The sequence below is a fragment of the Hemiscyllium ocellatum genome, chromosome 8, assembly GCF_020745735.1.
Source record: "Hemiscyllium ocellatum isolate sHemOce1 chromosome 8, sHemOce1.pat.X.cur, whole genome shotgun sequence".
NCBI classification, from domain to species: domain Eukaryota; kingdom Metazoa; phylum Chordata; class Chondrichthyes; order Orectolobiformes; family Hemiscylliidae; genus Hemiscyllium; species Hemiscyllium ocellatum.
The window spans coordinates 111545967-111562944 of record NC_083408.1 but is presented as its reverse complement, the minus strand read 5'-3'; the positions used below and the strand labels follow the sequence as shown (position 1 = coordinate 111562944).

Here is a 16978-nt window from a genome sequence, read left to right as displayed (position 1 = left end):
TCTAATTTCTCTCCACAGATGCTGCTAGACCTGCTGAGATTATCCAGCAATTTCTACCTTTGTCTCTGATTTAAAGCATCCGCAGTTCTTTCAGTTTTTTTATTTAAGTTGAAAACGAGCTCTGGTTAAGTTAATTACAAGCAGTGCTTACAGATTTATAAAAGGTTCAGAAACACGAGAGGAATGAAATAATAAAACAAAATAAACTCAGAAGTGAATGTTTTCAAATTATCTAGCGGCAGACTCCTCAAGATGGTAACGGATGATGCAGTACTCCATCAGTAATGCACTAAAATGGTTCATCTGGATTATAGATTCAAACTCATAGAGTAGGATTCCAATCCACGGCCTATTGAGTGCCTGTTTTAACGAGGGACTGGTTTAAGCGATGACAGCAATTTTCTTGGCTGAAGATAAAACCAACCCAGTTAATTTCTCTTGCAGTGTCAGGGTTTCGCAGTTTGGAGAGTAGTTCCAAACTAATCTTCCTGCCAAAACGCTCAATGTAACAGAACACTTAGTTTAAATAAGGTTTCGAAACAGCTGTAGGTTTAGCTGCTTCCCACCCCTTTAACAATCCGAAGAAATCCCACCGGACACTATTGCTGAGATGTACAGACCAATCTATAAAGCAGCTCCCATTGGAGTTGGTTGGTGGTCAGTATTTTTTGCATTGCTGCTTTTCCTTTTTATTCATTGAAATGGTTTTCTGGGACTACAGTACTATAGCTACACAACAGGAGAGTGTATTATTAGACCTGCCATCGCCTGGCACTAATTCATCTGTTCAATCTGTGCAAGAATCACCTCCTTGGAGGTGATCAGACTTCAAAATGCAATTCAACTGGACTCACCACATAACATGGTGACTACAAGAGCAGGTCAGACACTAGGAGTACTGCAGTGAGTAACTCACCTCCTGACTCCCCCATCCATGTCCACCGTCTACAAGACACAAATCAGGGGTGTGATGAAATTCCCCCCACTTACAGCTCTAACGACACTCAAGAAACTTGACACCATTCAGGATAAAGCAACTCACTTGACTGGTACCACATCCTCAAGCATCCGCTCCCTTCACCACCAACACACAGTCGCAGCAGTGTGTGCAATCGACAAGATGCACTGCAGAAATTCACCAAAGATCCTTAGACAGCACCTTCCAAACCCATAACCACTTTCATCCAAAGGACAAGAGCAACAGATACACAGGAAACATCACCACCTGCAAGTTCCCTTCCAAGCCATTCGCCATCCGTTCCTTCAGTGTCACTGGGTCAAAATCCTGGAACTCCCTCCCTAAGGGCATTGTGGGTCAACCTACAGCACGTGGACTGCAAGAAGGCAGCTCACCCCCACCTTCTCAAGGGCATTTAAGGGCAGACACTAAATGCTGGGATCAGCCAGTGACGCTCACGGCCCATGAGTGAATTTAAGACAACAGTCCCAACCAGTGCCTGATCGACAGATCAGACGCTGGGACAGAAGGGTCCCACTAAAGAGCTACCCCTTGAGCTTGCTGCCACTCCCCAGCCCTTCACCCTCTAACGTGTTCCCCATGAATCTCCTCTCTCCCTCCAACATTGCCTACCTGTGGCTTGAGTCCCTCTACGATTTCGAAACTCTGTGACTCCAAAGGGTGTTGTTCCTGGAACAGGTACCTGTGGCACTGCAGCCAGTCTCTGATTGGCTGACAGCTCTTCCTGCCCCTCGGGTCTTGTTTCCAGGGAATGTTTCCCTCCTGGTGGTCTTGCCATTGCCTGATTGTTGGAACTATAAGATGCAGGAACAGTAGGCCATTCAACCCATCAAGTTTGCTCCTCCATTTGATGAAATCGTGACTGATCTGATCCTCCTCAGCTCCACTTTCCAGAACCCTTGATTCCCTTACTGACTGAAAATCTATCTCCACCTTGAAAGTACTTCATGACCCAACCTCTAAGAATTCCACAAGTTCACTACCTGCTGACAGATGAATTTCCTCCTCATCTCGGTCTTAAATGTGCTAGCCTCCCTCTGAATTATACTCTCTGGTCCTAGACTCTTCCACCAAAAGACCTCTGCACATCAAGTCCATGAAGAATACAAAGTGGTGTGTGGGTCTCCCATGAGTCCCTAGCTACAGATGAGACTCCGTTACCTCAACAAGGTTTCAATCTACAACACAGCCCAACAATAATATGGTCACTTTAACTGACACCAAGCTTATATTTAGCATCATATGATGATATAGCACAGAAAGAGGCCATTCAGCCCACTGTTGGCACTATGGTGGAGTCATTCAATTAATGTTACTCCCCTACTGTTTCCCCAGAATCTTGTAAATTTTGCCTCTTGACTACTTAGCAGTTCTCTTGGAAGCTGCCTTCACTGATTTTCAGACTGTCTTCTCTGTTTTATTAAAAATATTTACTCATTCTCTCTCTATTAATCACCATAATTCCCTGCTCTCTGCACTGACCCTTCAACCCCTTGGCACAGTTTCTCTTTACTTACTCTTCCTAAACCATCCGTTCATGGGTTTTTGACATCTCTAAGAGACCTGCTGAAGATTTCCAACGCAACTAAAATTTCCAAACTGCTGCTGTTAGGATTAGAACTTGCAATTGATGAATAGACCCCCATCACAGTGTCCTGGCTATTTCATGCTTAACCTTTGGTTCTCTTTGTAGGTGTTGCTGATCACGTGGACAACAGATTGGAAAGCCTTCGGAGCGACGACCTTGTGCCTAGTCAAGACGTCGGAGCTGGCCCCAGAGAAAGCCAGCCCCTTCGTTCCAGTTCGGTGCTGCTTGCCAGCAGTAAGTCAGACCCCATGTTATCACGGAGGCACCCGGTGTCCTACAGCACCCTGCAGAGGGCGAAGGATAGCTGTCCCTCTGGTCGGACCAGGGCCGCCTCACCTGGCAGTGAGATGGTGACGTTGGAGCAGTTTCTACAGGAGACCGGGCAGCTGGGGTCAAACAATGTAAGTAACTCTCCACAACTCTCGCCTGCATGCACTATCAAAGCAGTGCCCCGTGCAAGTCAATCTCCTTTAGCTTTGCTGCTGTCCCAGCCAAACATACTGTACAACCACAAGTGGATATTCAAAGCATTCCAAAATTGGAGGAGGAGGCCTAGGACACAGTGAATCATGGTTAATCCATATTTTTCGGCCTGGAGGGAGGTTTTGTAGTGGTATTTCCCCAGAGATCGGTGTTGAGACCCTTCCTTTTCCTGATGTATATGAATGATTTTGGATGTTGGCCTGGGGACAGTTTCCAAGTTTACAGATGACATGAACTTAGGAAAGAATGTAAACTATAAAGAGGACAGTGTAAAAGGAGATTGACAAGTTAGTGGAATAGACAGTTGAGATCCAATTCAGTGTGAGGTGATACACTTGGAGGCAAAGAATATGGTGAGACAGAATAAAATAAAAGGTAGTATTCTAGAGGGTAGTACAGGAGCAGGGAGACCTGAGTGTCTAAGTACTTCGGTCATTAAAGGTGTCAGGACAGGTAGTGAGAGTTGTAAATGAAGGACTCTATGCTTATGATTAACTTTTATGAGGCACAGATTTAGACTTGAGCTGGAGTATTGTCTACGTTCTACGCTCCACCTTAGAAAAAGGATGTGAATGTATTGGAAACAGTGCAGAAGAGGTTTACAAGAATGGCTCAAGGGATGAGGCAGTTCAGCAGTAAGCAAAGATTGGAAAAGTTAGGACTGTTTTCATTGGAGAGGAGGAAGCAGAGAAAAGGTTTCATAGTACTCTTAAAAATTGAGACTTTCAGACTCATTGGCTATGGGAGAAACTGTTCTCATTCATAAACAGATTAAGAACCTGAGGGCACAGTTTTAGAATGTTTTACTAAATGCAAGGCAAGGAAAATTTTTTTCTCCCAGTGAGTAGTTAGGGTCTGGAATGCACTACCTGGAAACGTGGTGGAGGGAGGCTCAATGGAGGCATTTAAGAGGGGCATTTAAATCAACACAATGTGCAACATTACTGGGAAAAGGCTAAGAGATTGGCACAAAAGTTAGTGCAGACATGATGGGCTGAATGGCCACCTCCTGCTTCACGATAAGTCTGTGATTCCAGGAGTACCAAGTGGAGTCCCGCGTCACGGCGCTGCTCGGGACGAACTGTACATTGTATTCCAGAAGAGGCCTCACTGATGTTCTGTACAACCTCAACATGACATCCCAACTCATATACTCCAAGATCTGAGCAGTGAAGGCAAGTTTGCTATATCCTTCCTTAACCATCGTCTCTACATATGTTGCAAATTTCAAAGACAACAAAAAATCCTGGAGATCACAAGTTAGGCAACACCCCTGTTTAAGAATGGAAAAAGACAGGGAATTATACACCAGTTAACTTGACCTTAGTCGTTGGTAAGATTTTAGAGCTCATTATTAAGGAGGAGATTGTAGATATGTGGAAGTGCATGATAAAATAGGACTGAGTTCATCATTGCTTTGTCAAGGGGAGATCATGCCTGACAAGTCTGTTAGAATTCATTGAGGAGGTTGCAAGCAAGTTAGTCACAGTCATACAGCACAGAAACAGACCCTTCAGTCCAACTTGTCCGTGCTGACCAGGTATCCTAAGTTAATCTAGTCATAATTGCCAACACTTGACCTGTATCTCTCTAAACTCTTCCTATTCATATACCCACCCAAATGCCTCTTAACTGCTGTAATTGTACCAGCCTCCACTACTACTACTCGCAGCTCATTGCATGCATGCACCACCCTTTGCATGAAAAGGTTGCCCCTTGGATCCTTTTTTAAATCTTTCCCCTCTCGTGCTAAACCTATACCCTCTAGTTCTGGACTCCCCCACCCCAGGGAAAAACCCTTGTCTATTTACTCTATCCATGCCCCTCATGATTTTATACACCTCTATAAGGTCATCCCTCAGCCTCCAACGCTCCAGGGAAAACAGCCCCAGCCTATTCATCCTCTCCCTATAGCTCAAAGCCCCCAACCCTGGCAACATCCTTGCAAGTTTTTTCTGAATCCTTTCAAATTTCACAACATCCTTCTTGTAGGAGGGAGACCAGAATTGCACAATATTCCAAAAGTGGTCTCAAAAGAAAGTAAGCGGATGTGATTTATCTGGCTTTCCAGAAGGCCTTTGGCAAGGTGCTGCACAGGAGACTGCAAAGCAAGATAAGAGCCCATGGTGTTATGGGTAAGGGATTGGTGTAGAAAGAGGATTTACTGATTAGCAGAAGGCAGAAAGTTGGGATAAAGGGGTGATTTTCAGGGTAGTAATGGATAACTTGTGGAGTTCTGCAGGGGTCAGTGTTTGGGACCACAACTATTCACACTCTGTGTTAATGATCTGGGCGAGGGAACTGAGGGGGCATTGTTGCTAGGTTTGTAGATGACACAAAGATAGATGAAGAGACAGGTAGTGTTGTAGGATTTGAAGGAGCCGATGTTGGACTGGGATGGGCAAAGTTTAAAAAAAAATCACACAACACCAGGTTACAGTCCAGCAGGTTTATTTGGAAGCACTAGCTTTCGGAGCGCTGCTCCTTCAGGTGGTTGTGGAGAGTACGACCATAAAACACAGAATTTACAGCAAAAGATTACAGTGTCATGCAACTGAAATGATATATATATCCAAAAAACCTGTTGGACTATAACCTGGTGTTGTGATTTTTGAGTGTTGAGGAAGAGGAGAAGCTGCAGAAAGACTTGGAACAGCTAGGAGAGTGGGCAAAGAAGTGGCAGACGGGGGCAAATGTGAGGTTATGCACTTTGGTAGGAAAAATAGAGGTACTATACTCTAAATGGGGAAAGGCTTCAGAAATCTGAGTCCTGGCTCAGGATTCTCTTAAGGTTAACGTACAGGCTTAGTTGGCAGTTAGCAAGGTAAATGCAATGTCAGAATTCATCTCAAGAGAACTAGAATACAAGAGCAGGGATGTACTGCTCAGGCTGTATAAGGCTCTGGTCAGACAACACTTGGGATATTCTGAGCTGTTTGGGCCCCGTATCCAAGGAAGGATGTGCTGGCCTTGGTGGGGTTCCAGAGGAGCTTCACAAGAAAGATCCCGCGGATGAAGAGTTTATCACATGAAGAGCATTTGAGGATTCTAGGTCTGTATTCAATGGAGATTAGAAGGATGAGGACATCTCATTGAAACTTATACAATAGTGAGAGGCCTGCATAGAATGGATATGGAGATGGTTCAGGAGATACTACGATCCAAGGGCACAGCCTCAGTGAAGGGATGATCCTTAAGAACTGAGATGAGGAGAAATTTCTTCAGCCAGAGAGTGGGGAATCTGTGGAACTCATTGCGATAGAAGGCTGTGGAGGCCAAGGCGTTGAGTACATTTAAGATAGAGATAGGGTCTTGATTCATTAAGGGGATTAAAGGTCACAAGGAGAAAGCAGGAGAATGGGGTTGAGACATATATCAGCCATAATCAAATGGAGGAACAGATGGACTGAACGGTCTAATTCTACTCCTATATTTTATGGTCTTATGATGGCCGCTGATGTTCGGACGGGAGTTCCAGGATTTTGACCCCGCACCAGCAAAGGAACGGTGATGTATTTCCAAATCAAGATGGTATGTGGCTTGGAGGGAAACTTGCAGGTTGAGGCATACCACTGGCAGTATATCTGTCTCAGAATCCTGCTCAAACATCACAGCCTCCTCATTGAAGAGATGAGAAAATGGCCACGGAAGGTGATGAAATAAAGCTGCATTGCCTGGTGTTCTGCCAAGAAATTACAGTGCACGCACTGCACTGGTGACTAATGCTAGCGAGGTCACCATAGTTGCTGCTTCAGCAGCAACGTACTTCTTCCAGGAATAATAAGACTTACGTAACAGGCTACAGTGCCAAGAATATTTTGATTTGAACAATATTTAAAATACAGTTCTGATTCAGTTTTGGCTTTCACTCTGATATTTGGTAACCCATACATTAAAGTGTTAGTCACTGATCTGCAAAGGCTGAAGATTTAAGAAGAATAAACTCTTCATATTCCTTTTATCAGCTCATTTCACTGATTGATCTGTAGGGTTTACTCCCTCAGAGGCAGCCATGTTCTTTCATAGGGACAAAGTTTAAAAATCACACAATCAGGTGGTTAATAAAGGAGTAGCGCTCTGAAAGCTAGTGCTTCCAAGTGAACCTGTTGGACTAATAACCTGGTGTTGTGAGATTTTTAACTTTGTCTACTCCAGACAAACACTGGCTCCTCTGCATCATGGCTGTCTTAGGGGAAGGAGTCGCGTTAACATACACAGGTATACTCACCAAAGCATGTCATATTCGAATTGTTGATTCTGAAGCCTTTGTGTTAAAGGCTAACATTCTAGTTTTATTTTTTCCCAATTTGCATTGTATTTTAAATCATTCATGTTGCTTCATTGGTCAGAGTATTGAGTATAGGAGTTGGGATGTCATGTTACAGACAAGACTTTGATGAGGCCACTTTTTGGGGTGTTATGCACCGTTCTGGTCACTGTGTACAGGAGGTATGCTTTTAAATTGGAAAAGGTGCAGAAAATCTTTACAAGGATGTTACCAGGACTAAAGTTTTTTGAGTTTTAAGGAGACACCAAATAGGCTGGGACTTGTTTCCAATCCAGTCTAAGAGGCTGAGGGGAGACCTTTTTCACTGGAATGTAGGAGGTTGACATGTGACCTTATAGAGATTTATAAAATTGTGAATGGCATAGATAAAGTGAATACAAGGGTCTTTTCCTTACAGTAGGGGAATTCATAACTGGAGGGAATAATTTTAAGATGAGAGGGGAAAGATTTCAAAGGGACCTGACTGACAACCTTTTCATACAGAAAATGGTTAGCGTGTGGAATGAACTGCCAGAGGAAGTGATTGATGCAGGTACAGTTAAAAGATGTTTGGACAGGTAGATGAATTAGAAAGGTTTAGAGGGATATGGGCCAAACATAGGCAAATGGGTCTAGTTGAGTTGGAAAACCTACTTGGAGTGGATGAGGTGGACTGAAGGGTCTGTTACCAGGCTGTATAACTCTATTACTCTACAGTGGCACCCAGATCACCCCACTGCCCCAACCCAATGTCAATGTTTCTAAGTTTCTTCCCTTCGAAAAGCATTCACCTTTTTAATTCTTCTGCCCAAAGTGGATACTATCGTGTTCCATCTGCCATTGACTTAGCCAATTGCCCACCCAACCCTCTGTAGCACATTTACATTTCCCCCCACCCCACCCCCACACTGCTAACTGTGTATCATCAGCAAACTTGGATCGGTCACATCCCATCTCCCCTCTCTTGCTCCTGATTTTCAAGGTGAGGTTGTGGTTCACAATGGGTTTCCCTCACTCCCCCACATCCCAGCTCTCAAGTGTCCTCTCTCTGAAGACCCTTCTCGTCTAGATCCTCTCCATCACCTATTTTCTCCATGGACCTCTCTTCTATCCTCCTGGTTCAGTCCACATCAAAATGCTCCTAATTGTGTGATCCTCCAGCCTTCCCTGGATGTTCCATTCCAGTCTTCTCTCCTGGAGCCTCCTGGGAGTATTAGTCACCCTCACCTTCTCCTGGATGTGTCATTCCGGACCAGTCTTTTCCTGAGACGCAGCAGATCAACCTCAGCATCCTCATCTCTGCCACGTCAAAGCTTCATCCTTCTGCTTTCCGGGAGGGCCTGCTCTCGGATGTGTACAGTGGTGCTGGACGAATGCAGGTCTGCAGGAATCAGCCCTTTAGCCAGAATGAGCATTTTCAATTGCTAAGGACACCACTTGGTCCACCCCTTGGCTCTCTGGGAGCCTGACAGACAATTCCAGCCCATCCTCCTGCTGGGTACCTGAGCTCAGATGTTTCCATTCGATTCCCCTCTGCCCCCTAAACTGGTGCCAGTCACATTGCTGCTGCCACTTGGCTGCCCCACACAGGGCTTGTAACTGCCCATCCAGAGCCTGCCATTGTCAAGGGAATTTTGCCAACAGCTTACAGTAACCCTTCCTTGCTTTCAGCGATGATTGCCACATCATCCATATGAAGGACGTCTTCTCCAACCCCCTTAATGCTCAGTGGAGGATGATGACAAACCATCAGGTTGACTCGCCCTCAGTGGCCCCAAACCCTTCTCCTGGGATTTTCTCGAGTTGCCAGCGCAGTTCCTCACCAGCATCTTTTGGGTGTCTGTTGTGGACATGAAGGAGTTCTCCAGTGACCTGCTCTGTCAATCTCTAGTAACTTTCTCCTCCGTGCTTTGTTGTCTGCTTTGTCCAAAGCAAGACAGGCTCAGTAATAAGCCCTGTGGACCTCGCTCGGTTGGCACGTACAGAAATTTGGGTCAATGCTGCTTCTCCCTGACATGAAGCCAAACTGTCCGTCACTGACCTGACACTGTCTCCGTTCCGAGCCCAGCTACCCACTGGGAGGGAACCCCACTTCTTGGCAGTTCCTGCATTCTTGAAGATTTCTCTTTGAGTATCAGCATCAGGCTATTTTATTTTCTCTCCATTTGTCTGGGGAGGCACTGGTGTTGTGGTGATGTCACTGCTGGAGATATGCAGACCCTAGACTAACGTTGTGTGGCAATGGTTAAATTTGAATTCTGTTAATAAATATCATGTCCAGGGGGTCCCCAATTTACAAATGTCTGGCTTACCAGCAGTGGCATTTGCACAAATGTGGTTTTAAAATGTAAAGACCAAACATTGGAATGTTTCCTGTACTAATGAACAGCTGCTTTCCAATGTCATGAAGTATGTTTTGGCTTACAAATGGATTCCAGAACGGAACCCACTGGCATTCTGCCTGTAACTACAACTGATTGTTGTGAAAACCCATCTGGTTCACTAAGTTCTGTCAGCAGAGAAATCCGAAATCTCTACCTGGCCTACGTGTGTCTGTAGACCCAGAGCAATAGGATTGACATGACAATCCGGAATGGACCATAAGTGTTAGCCAAGCCCAGAAACAAATCAAAACACTCCCGTTGACGATGATCGTTTTGAACAAATGACCCAGGATGTTGCTGCCTGGGCCATCAAGTGACTTCCAGGCTTCTGCAGCAATTCCGTTGGCCCTTCCCATTTTTTCACTCTGTTCATCTGAGTCATTGACGTGGTTTGGGAGGAGCTGAGCCTGCCCCTTGCCCTGATGTTGCTTGTAGCTGTTCTGGCCGGTAGGTCTGCACCCTATTCATCTCCCTTTAGAAATCCACAATTTTATCCAATAAACTGTCTTTTCAGTCAATATCTTTTAGATTCCTAAAACTCTACCCTTTTCCAGTCTGACATCTTAACCCCTGATTGATTTTTACCCTCTCACGATTTACTATTGAACCCTAATTATAATAATTTTATGATCACTAATTCCCAAACACTCTCCCATTCATTCTCCACTTGGCCTGCTTCATTTTCTAGGACCTGATTCTGGACAGTTCCGTCCCTGGGAGAACAGGAAACGTACTGTTCCAGGAAGCTTTCCTGCAGGAATTTCTCCCCATACCAAGCCCCACACTCTCCCCTTTTCCCAATCTCCTCTCAGGTCATTGAAATCACCAACCGTCACAGCTCCACCTGTTCTGCAGGTTTCCATGATCTGCCGACAAATGCTGTCTCCCACTTCCTCCCTGCTTAGAATCAGCTGATAACAGATACCCAACAAGGTCACCACTCCTTTCCTGGACTGTCACGATGTGGAGAGACTGTTCCAGAAGCCTCTCTTCCCTCCTTGTAAGGTGTGCAGGTCACCGTTCTTGGACACTGGGTCCTCTGCGATATCCTTCTCCATTGTGGTGAGCAAGCCAACCTTTCCCAGAATCCTCCTCCTCAGTCACGTCTCACTGTCTCTAGCTGAGAAATTGGGCAGAACAATGAAAGATGGGATTTAATCCTGATAAGTGTGAGGTGATGCATTTTGGGAGGTCTAATAAGAGAAGGGTTTACTCAATGAATGGTAGATCCTTCGAGCGCTGAGGAACAAAGTGACCTTAGTGTGTGTACAAGTCCATACATTCCTGAGGATGTGAACACAGGTATACAAGGTGGTAACAAAAGCATCTGGGATGATTATTAGCAGGGCTGTAGAGTTTATGAGCAAGGAAGGTTTGTTGCATCTTTGTAAAACATTGAGTAGGCCACAGATAAAATACAGTATACAGTTCTGGTTTCCACACCATCCAAAGGCATTGGAGAGAGTGCGAAGGAGAGTCACCAGAATGTTTCCTGGCTTGACCAATCTCAGTTAGGAGGAGAGAGGCTGGGTTTGTTATCCCTGGAGCAGAGGAGGCTGGGGGGAGCGGGAGGTGGGGTGGGTTGGGGTGGTGAATCTGATGGAGGTACAGAATTATGAGGGGCCCACACAATAGCTTGTGAGAATCTCATCCCCACTGCAAACGTGTCTAAGACCAGATGGCTCAAGTTTAAGGTGAGGAGTAAGTGGTTCAGAGGAGGTCCAAGCAAAGAAACTTCACCGAGGATGATAGAAATATGGAACTCACTGCCTGGGAGGGTGGTGGAGGCAGGTACTCTTGTAACATTAAGAAACATCTGGACGAGCACTCAAAATGCCAGGACAAAGTAGGTAATGGACCAAGTGCAGGTAAATGGGATTAGTGTAGTTTAGTGTTTGTTGATTTGGCATAAGACATGATAGGCCGAAGGACCTATTGCTATGCTGGTGTGACTTAATGACTGTAGAGGTAGCAGGTTTAAAACAGATGAGGAGAAATTACTCCCCTCTGAGTCGTGAATTTGTCAAATTTGCTGCCCCAAAGTGCAGTGGATGTTGGGACATTGAGTAAATTTAAGGAGGTTTTGTTTTAACGAATAATGGGTTGAAAGGTTCTGGACAGCAGGGAGCTGGGAGTTGCTTTCCTTTATGGGCACCTCCTTTGTAATGTCGGTGGACAGAATGCTGGAGTAGAAGGGACCCTCACCCCGGCTCACTCAGCTGGCTGTAGACCCTGCAGCTGGTTAGCTCTGGCCTGTATCCTGCCACCACAGCTGCTGGGCTTACGCAGTTGCCTCATGAAGAGTCTGTTATGGTCTTCGTCAGGAAGACCATCCTCCTCACTGCCCGGGGATTGATCAGGAGGCATCTGGAATGTCGAGGAAACTCCACATTCCCAACGCATGGAAGACAGTGGGGACTGCAGATGCTGGAGATCGGAGTCGAGAGTGTAGTGCTGTAAAAGCATTTGGCTTATGCCCGAAATGTCGATCCTCCTGCTCCTCGGATGCTGCCTGACCCGCTGTGCTTTTCCATTCTCCAAACACGTGGAAAGGCCCAACCTTTATACAAACACTTCAGAGCCAACAAATACTTGGTGACAATTCTAGACTGCCAGGTCCTGTCAGTGCACAGCTATCTGAGTTATGTACCTTTTGTAGACCTTCCTTCTGTAAATACTGCACCTTTTCCCCTGTCGCTCCTTTGTCTGTCTGTTTGTCTTTCTCTCTCGCACCTGCTCCAATTATTGCCATTTCCCATCAGAACTCCCATGTTCACTTTCAGTTTTTGCTGTCTAGCTTTCTCTTGGCTGACTCTGTCTGGTTTGTTTCCTGTGTATCAATTTTCATTCCACCTCGCCCTCTACAACAGCCTCTCCAATCCTCTACTTAATCCCAGCATCTAAAGGAATCTGTCGGCCCCCTCCTCTCCTGGTCTGTCTGCTGCTTCCTGATGAAAGGCTTAAGGCCGAATTGTTGATTCTCCTGCTCCTCGGACACTGCCTAACCTGCTGTGCTTTTCCAGCACCACACTCTCGACTCTAATCTCCAGCATCTGCAGTCCTCATTTTCGCCCTGTTTCCAGGATGATCTACTGTCTGAGATATCTTTGTTCTTGCAGGACCTCCTCTGTACTGAGGAGGCATGAAGCTGGGGTCCCCTCTTCCCGTTCAGGGCCCAATGACAGATCAGGGGAATTCTCCCCAGTGCCTTAGGCCAATACCTATCCCTTAACTAGCATTTATAGTAGATGAAATTATCTCCTTGGTCAGTATGGCATTGCATTCTGTGGGGATTTACTTCGCAAAATTCGCTGCTGCAGGTTCCTACATGATCACAGCAACTGCACTTTGGAATGTATCCCAGTGAGCATTCTGAATCGAGAGGCGCTTCACAAATGCAGCTTCCTTTCTTTCTTCAATACTGCATTTCTCAGCAGCAGAGCCGATCTGCCTGGTAACAGTAGCGAGTAGACTGTGTGTTGCTGAATCACATTCTTTCGCTCACTTGTCTGACTTTCCAGCTGCACTGAATACAGAAGACAGCTCATCCCTGTTAAAAAGTTTTTGTTTTACTTGTTGTGATGCAATACAGGTGTTAGGAATGAGCAATGTTGTGGGAGATTCTCGATAGGAGTCATGCTCCCGGTCTAACATTTCTCGGTGTGTTACATCATGAAGTGTATCCTGTCTCCAGTCTGTGGGTGAGATGGCTGACCAGGAATGAAGCTTCAAGTCTGAGAGTGGAGAACTAGTCATGTTCTAAGATTGGATTTAGTTCCATTGTTTTTAAATGAGCTTTAAGTCACAGAGATCTACATCACAGAACAAGCTCCATCAGCCTATCCTGGTCATACCAATTGGAAATAACCACCTACCTATTCAACTCCTATTTTCCAGTACTTGGCCTATAGCTTTGTACGCCTTAGGGTCCCGAGTGCATATCAAAATGCTCCCTCAATATTATGAGAGTTTCTGCCACTTACAGACAGTGAGTTTCAGATTCCCATCACCCTCCAAGTGAAGAAAATGTTTTTCCTCAAATCTTCTGTAAACTTCCTGCCCCTCACCTTAAAATCTGCGCCCCCTGGTCATTGACCTCTCCAGGCTACCCTGACTATACCCTGATAATTTTATTCAGTTTCAGAGAATGATTGTAATGGTGGTTATCGGGAGTAGCATGTCAATGGATTTAAAATAACAATGGCTTTCCATTGTGACTTGGATTCTCCCTCGATGTCCAGGTCAGGCTGAGAGTTCAGCAGCCAGTCCCTGTTCACTTCAAAACACATTGAGGGCCACGCTGAGGGAGTGCTGCAGTGTCTGAGGTCTGCTGACGCTGTTGGATGTTTTAAAAACACACAGGGCACAGAAGAGCTGGGACATTCTCCTAAGCGTTCCAGACAGTAGTGATCCACCCACAACTCATCAAAATAGATAATTGTTTTAAAATCATGCAATATCACTGTTGTAAAGTGGCCAAGTTCTGCATGGGAACACAGACTGGAGCATGCAGCTTGCTGAGATCCTGCTGTGTATGTGCTGACTGCCGCGTTCCTCCACATGCCAAGTGACTACAATTCACAAATGCTATCAGGTCTGTGAAGCTCTCGGTAATGGGTAACTAGAAATTCCCGTTCTCTCTTGGCTTTTCCCCGATTGTTCTGTCCTGCCTGCTTTGGGCTATTGCCTTTCCCCACCCATCCCCTTTCAGGCTACGGATTCTTGGTCGTCAGGCACATTCGCGATGGCAGAGATTATCGATCAGTCGGAGAACCGAGGGATACTGGGGAAATTGCAGGAAAGTGGATGTGAGGAATGTTGTGGATCTGTGGAGCAGACTGGAGACACCAAATGTTCCTATTTCTTATGGTCTTAGTGTGGACCCTGAGGAGTATCAGCAAAGCTGGATAGTGGGAATGGAAGACAAACTAGAAATTGTCAAACGATGCAGCATCAGCTAGTTTGTGTCAGGCAAGATCCCACAAGTGGTGATGGGCAAAAAATGTTTTGTTTTGATGTTGTTAATGGAGGGTTAAACATTGGTGTCAGACTGCAGGGAGAGCCCTCACCCTTGTTCCAATCCCCATACAGTGCTGGGAGTGTTTACGTCCAGCTGAGGGAATGGGCAGGAGAGTCTCAAGTTGATGGTTCCCCTGAAGTACAGTCCCTCTGACAGTGCAGCACTCCCTCAGTGCAGCTACTGGGAGGGCCATCCTGGATCATTCGTCTAGTGTGCAGCTCAAATCCACAGAAATGAGCGCATTACCTGCACATCCATGGCTTGGTGGGTCAGTACCAGGAAAGTAACAGCCACATCAGCTACCAAGTTATTGCTCCAGCCTCCCTGTATTCTGCCCGGTAAGACCATAAGACCACAAGACATAGGAGTGGAAGTAAGGCCATTCGCCCCATCGAGTCCACTCCGCCATTCAATCATGGCTGATAGGCATTTCAACTCCACTTACCCGCATTCTCCCCGTAGCCCTTAATTCCTCGAGACATCAAGAATTTATCAATCTCTGCCTTGAAGACATTTAGCGTCCCCGCCTCCACTGCACTCTGCGGCAATGAATTCCACAGGCCCACCACTCTCTGGCTGAAGAAATGTCTCTGCATTTCTGTTCTGAATTGACCCCCTCTAATTGACCCCCACGGGTTCTAGTCTCCTCGCCTAACAGAAAACATTTCCTAGCATCTACCCTTTCCAAGCCATGTATTATCTTGTAAGTTTCTATTAAGTCTCCCCTTAATCTTCTAAACTCCAATGAATACAATCCCAGGATCCTTAGCCGTTCCTCGTATGTTAGACTAACCATTCCAGGGATCATCCGTGTGAATCTCCGCTGGACATGTTCCAGTGCCAGTATGTCCTTCCTGAGGTGTGGGGACCAAAACTGGACACAGTACTCCAAATGGGGCCTAACCAGAGCTTTATAAAGTCTCAGTAGCACAACGGTGCTTTTATATTCCAACCCCCTTGAGATAAGTGACAACATTGCATTCGCTTTCTTAATCACGGACTCAACCTGCATGTTTACCTTTAGAAAATCCTCGACTAGCACTCCCAGATCCCTTTGTACCTTGGCTTTACGAATTTTCTCACCGTTTAGAAAGTAGTCTATGCTTTTATTCTTTTTGCCAAAGTGCAAGACCTCACATTTGCTCACATTGAATTCCATCAGCCGTTTCCTGGACCACTCTCCCAAACTGTCTAGATCCTTCTGCAGCCTCCCCACTTCCTCAGTACTACCTGCCTGTCCACCTAACTTCGTAACTGCAGTCTCACACCACACTGGCAGCAGCCACAGTCTTCAGGGTGACTGGAGCTGTGTTGTCAGCAGCGCCCACATCCCAGGAATGATCTGAGAAAACCATTTCAAAAGGCACTTCAGTGCTTAGAATATTGTTACCAAATTCAGATACAGTTTGAGTCACCAAAGCATTTAAGAGGAAGCTAGATAACTAAATGACTAAGAAGGGCCTAGTGAATTACAACACTGGATTTAGAATGGGGAAGATGAGAAGAGACTGTAATGGTGCACGCACTGTTTGGGCCGAATAGCTTGTTCTTCGATTTCTTTTCTTGTTGCATAAATCACATGGAACCAATTTTGCTTCCAAACTGTTGGATGGTGATGGTAAGTGAAAGCATTAGAGCAGCATGGTGGTTCAGTAGTTAGCACTGCTGCCTCACAGGTTTGATCCCATCATCGGGCAATTGTCTGTGTGGAGTTTGCACATTCTCCCTGTGTCTGCGTGGGTTTCCTCCGGGTGCTCCGGTTTCTTCCCACAATCCAAAGATGTGCAGGTTAGGGCGAATTGGCCATGCTAAATTGCCTGTAGTGTTAGTTGCATTAGTCAGAGGACAATGGGTCTGGGTGGGTGACTCTTCGGAGGGTCGGTGTGGACTTGTTGGGCTGAAGGGCCTGTTTCCACATTGTAGTGAATCTAACCTAATCTAAAGATCTGCTGGGAGCTGAAGATTTTAAGAATTCAGTTCCTTTTCACTGAAGAGGAGGGAACAACAACTTGTCTTTGGATAGAATTATAGAATGATGTAGCACAAAAGTTCATCCATTTGTCTGTGTAATTGTTTACACTCCCACTGTTTACCCAACACCACCTTTTAGGCGGTGTGTTATATTATCACAGGAACTCACTGCCGGAATTTAAATTTTATAATAAATCTTTCTTTATGTCCTAGCCCTGGTTGTGTTAGCGACCACAGTATTTCCATACCTTGTCGGTACCAACCCTTCTGCTACTGTTTGTTTCTC

The 16978-nt window shown here is 45.7% G+C and overlaps 1 protein-coding gene across 4 annotated transcripts in view; it reads left to right on the top strand.

The window, feature by feature from the left end:
* The window catches only part of ccdc88c (coiled-coil domain containing 88C), a 253769-nt gene that overhangs the window by 224842 nt on the left and 11949 nt on the right, over positions 1-16978 (top strand). For 3 of the 4 annotated variants that reach the window (XM_060829470.1, XM_060829474.1, XM_060829471.1), the window contains one exon: positions 2673-2968. In XM_060829470.1, coding sequence (XP_060685453.1) covers positions 2673-2968 — 296 coding nt within the window. Of the gene's footprint in view, positions 1-2672; positions 2969-4087; positions 4226-16978 lie in introns of all 4 variants that reach the window. The other variant, XM_060829472.1, reaches the window with a different exon arrangement.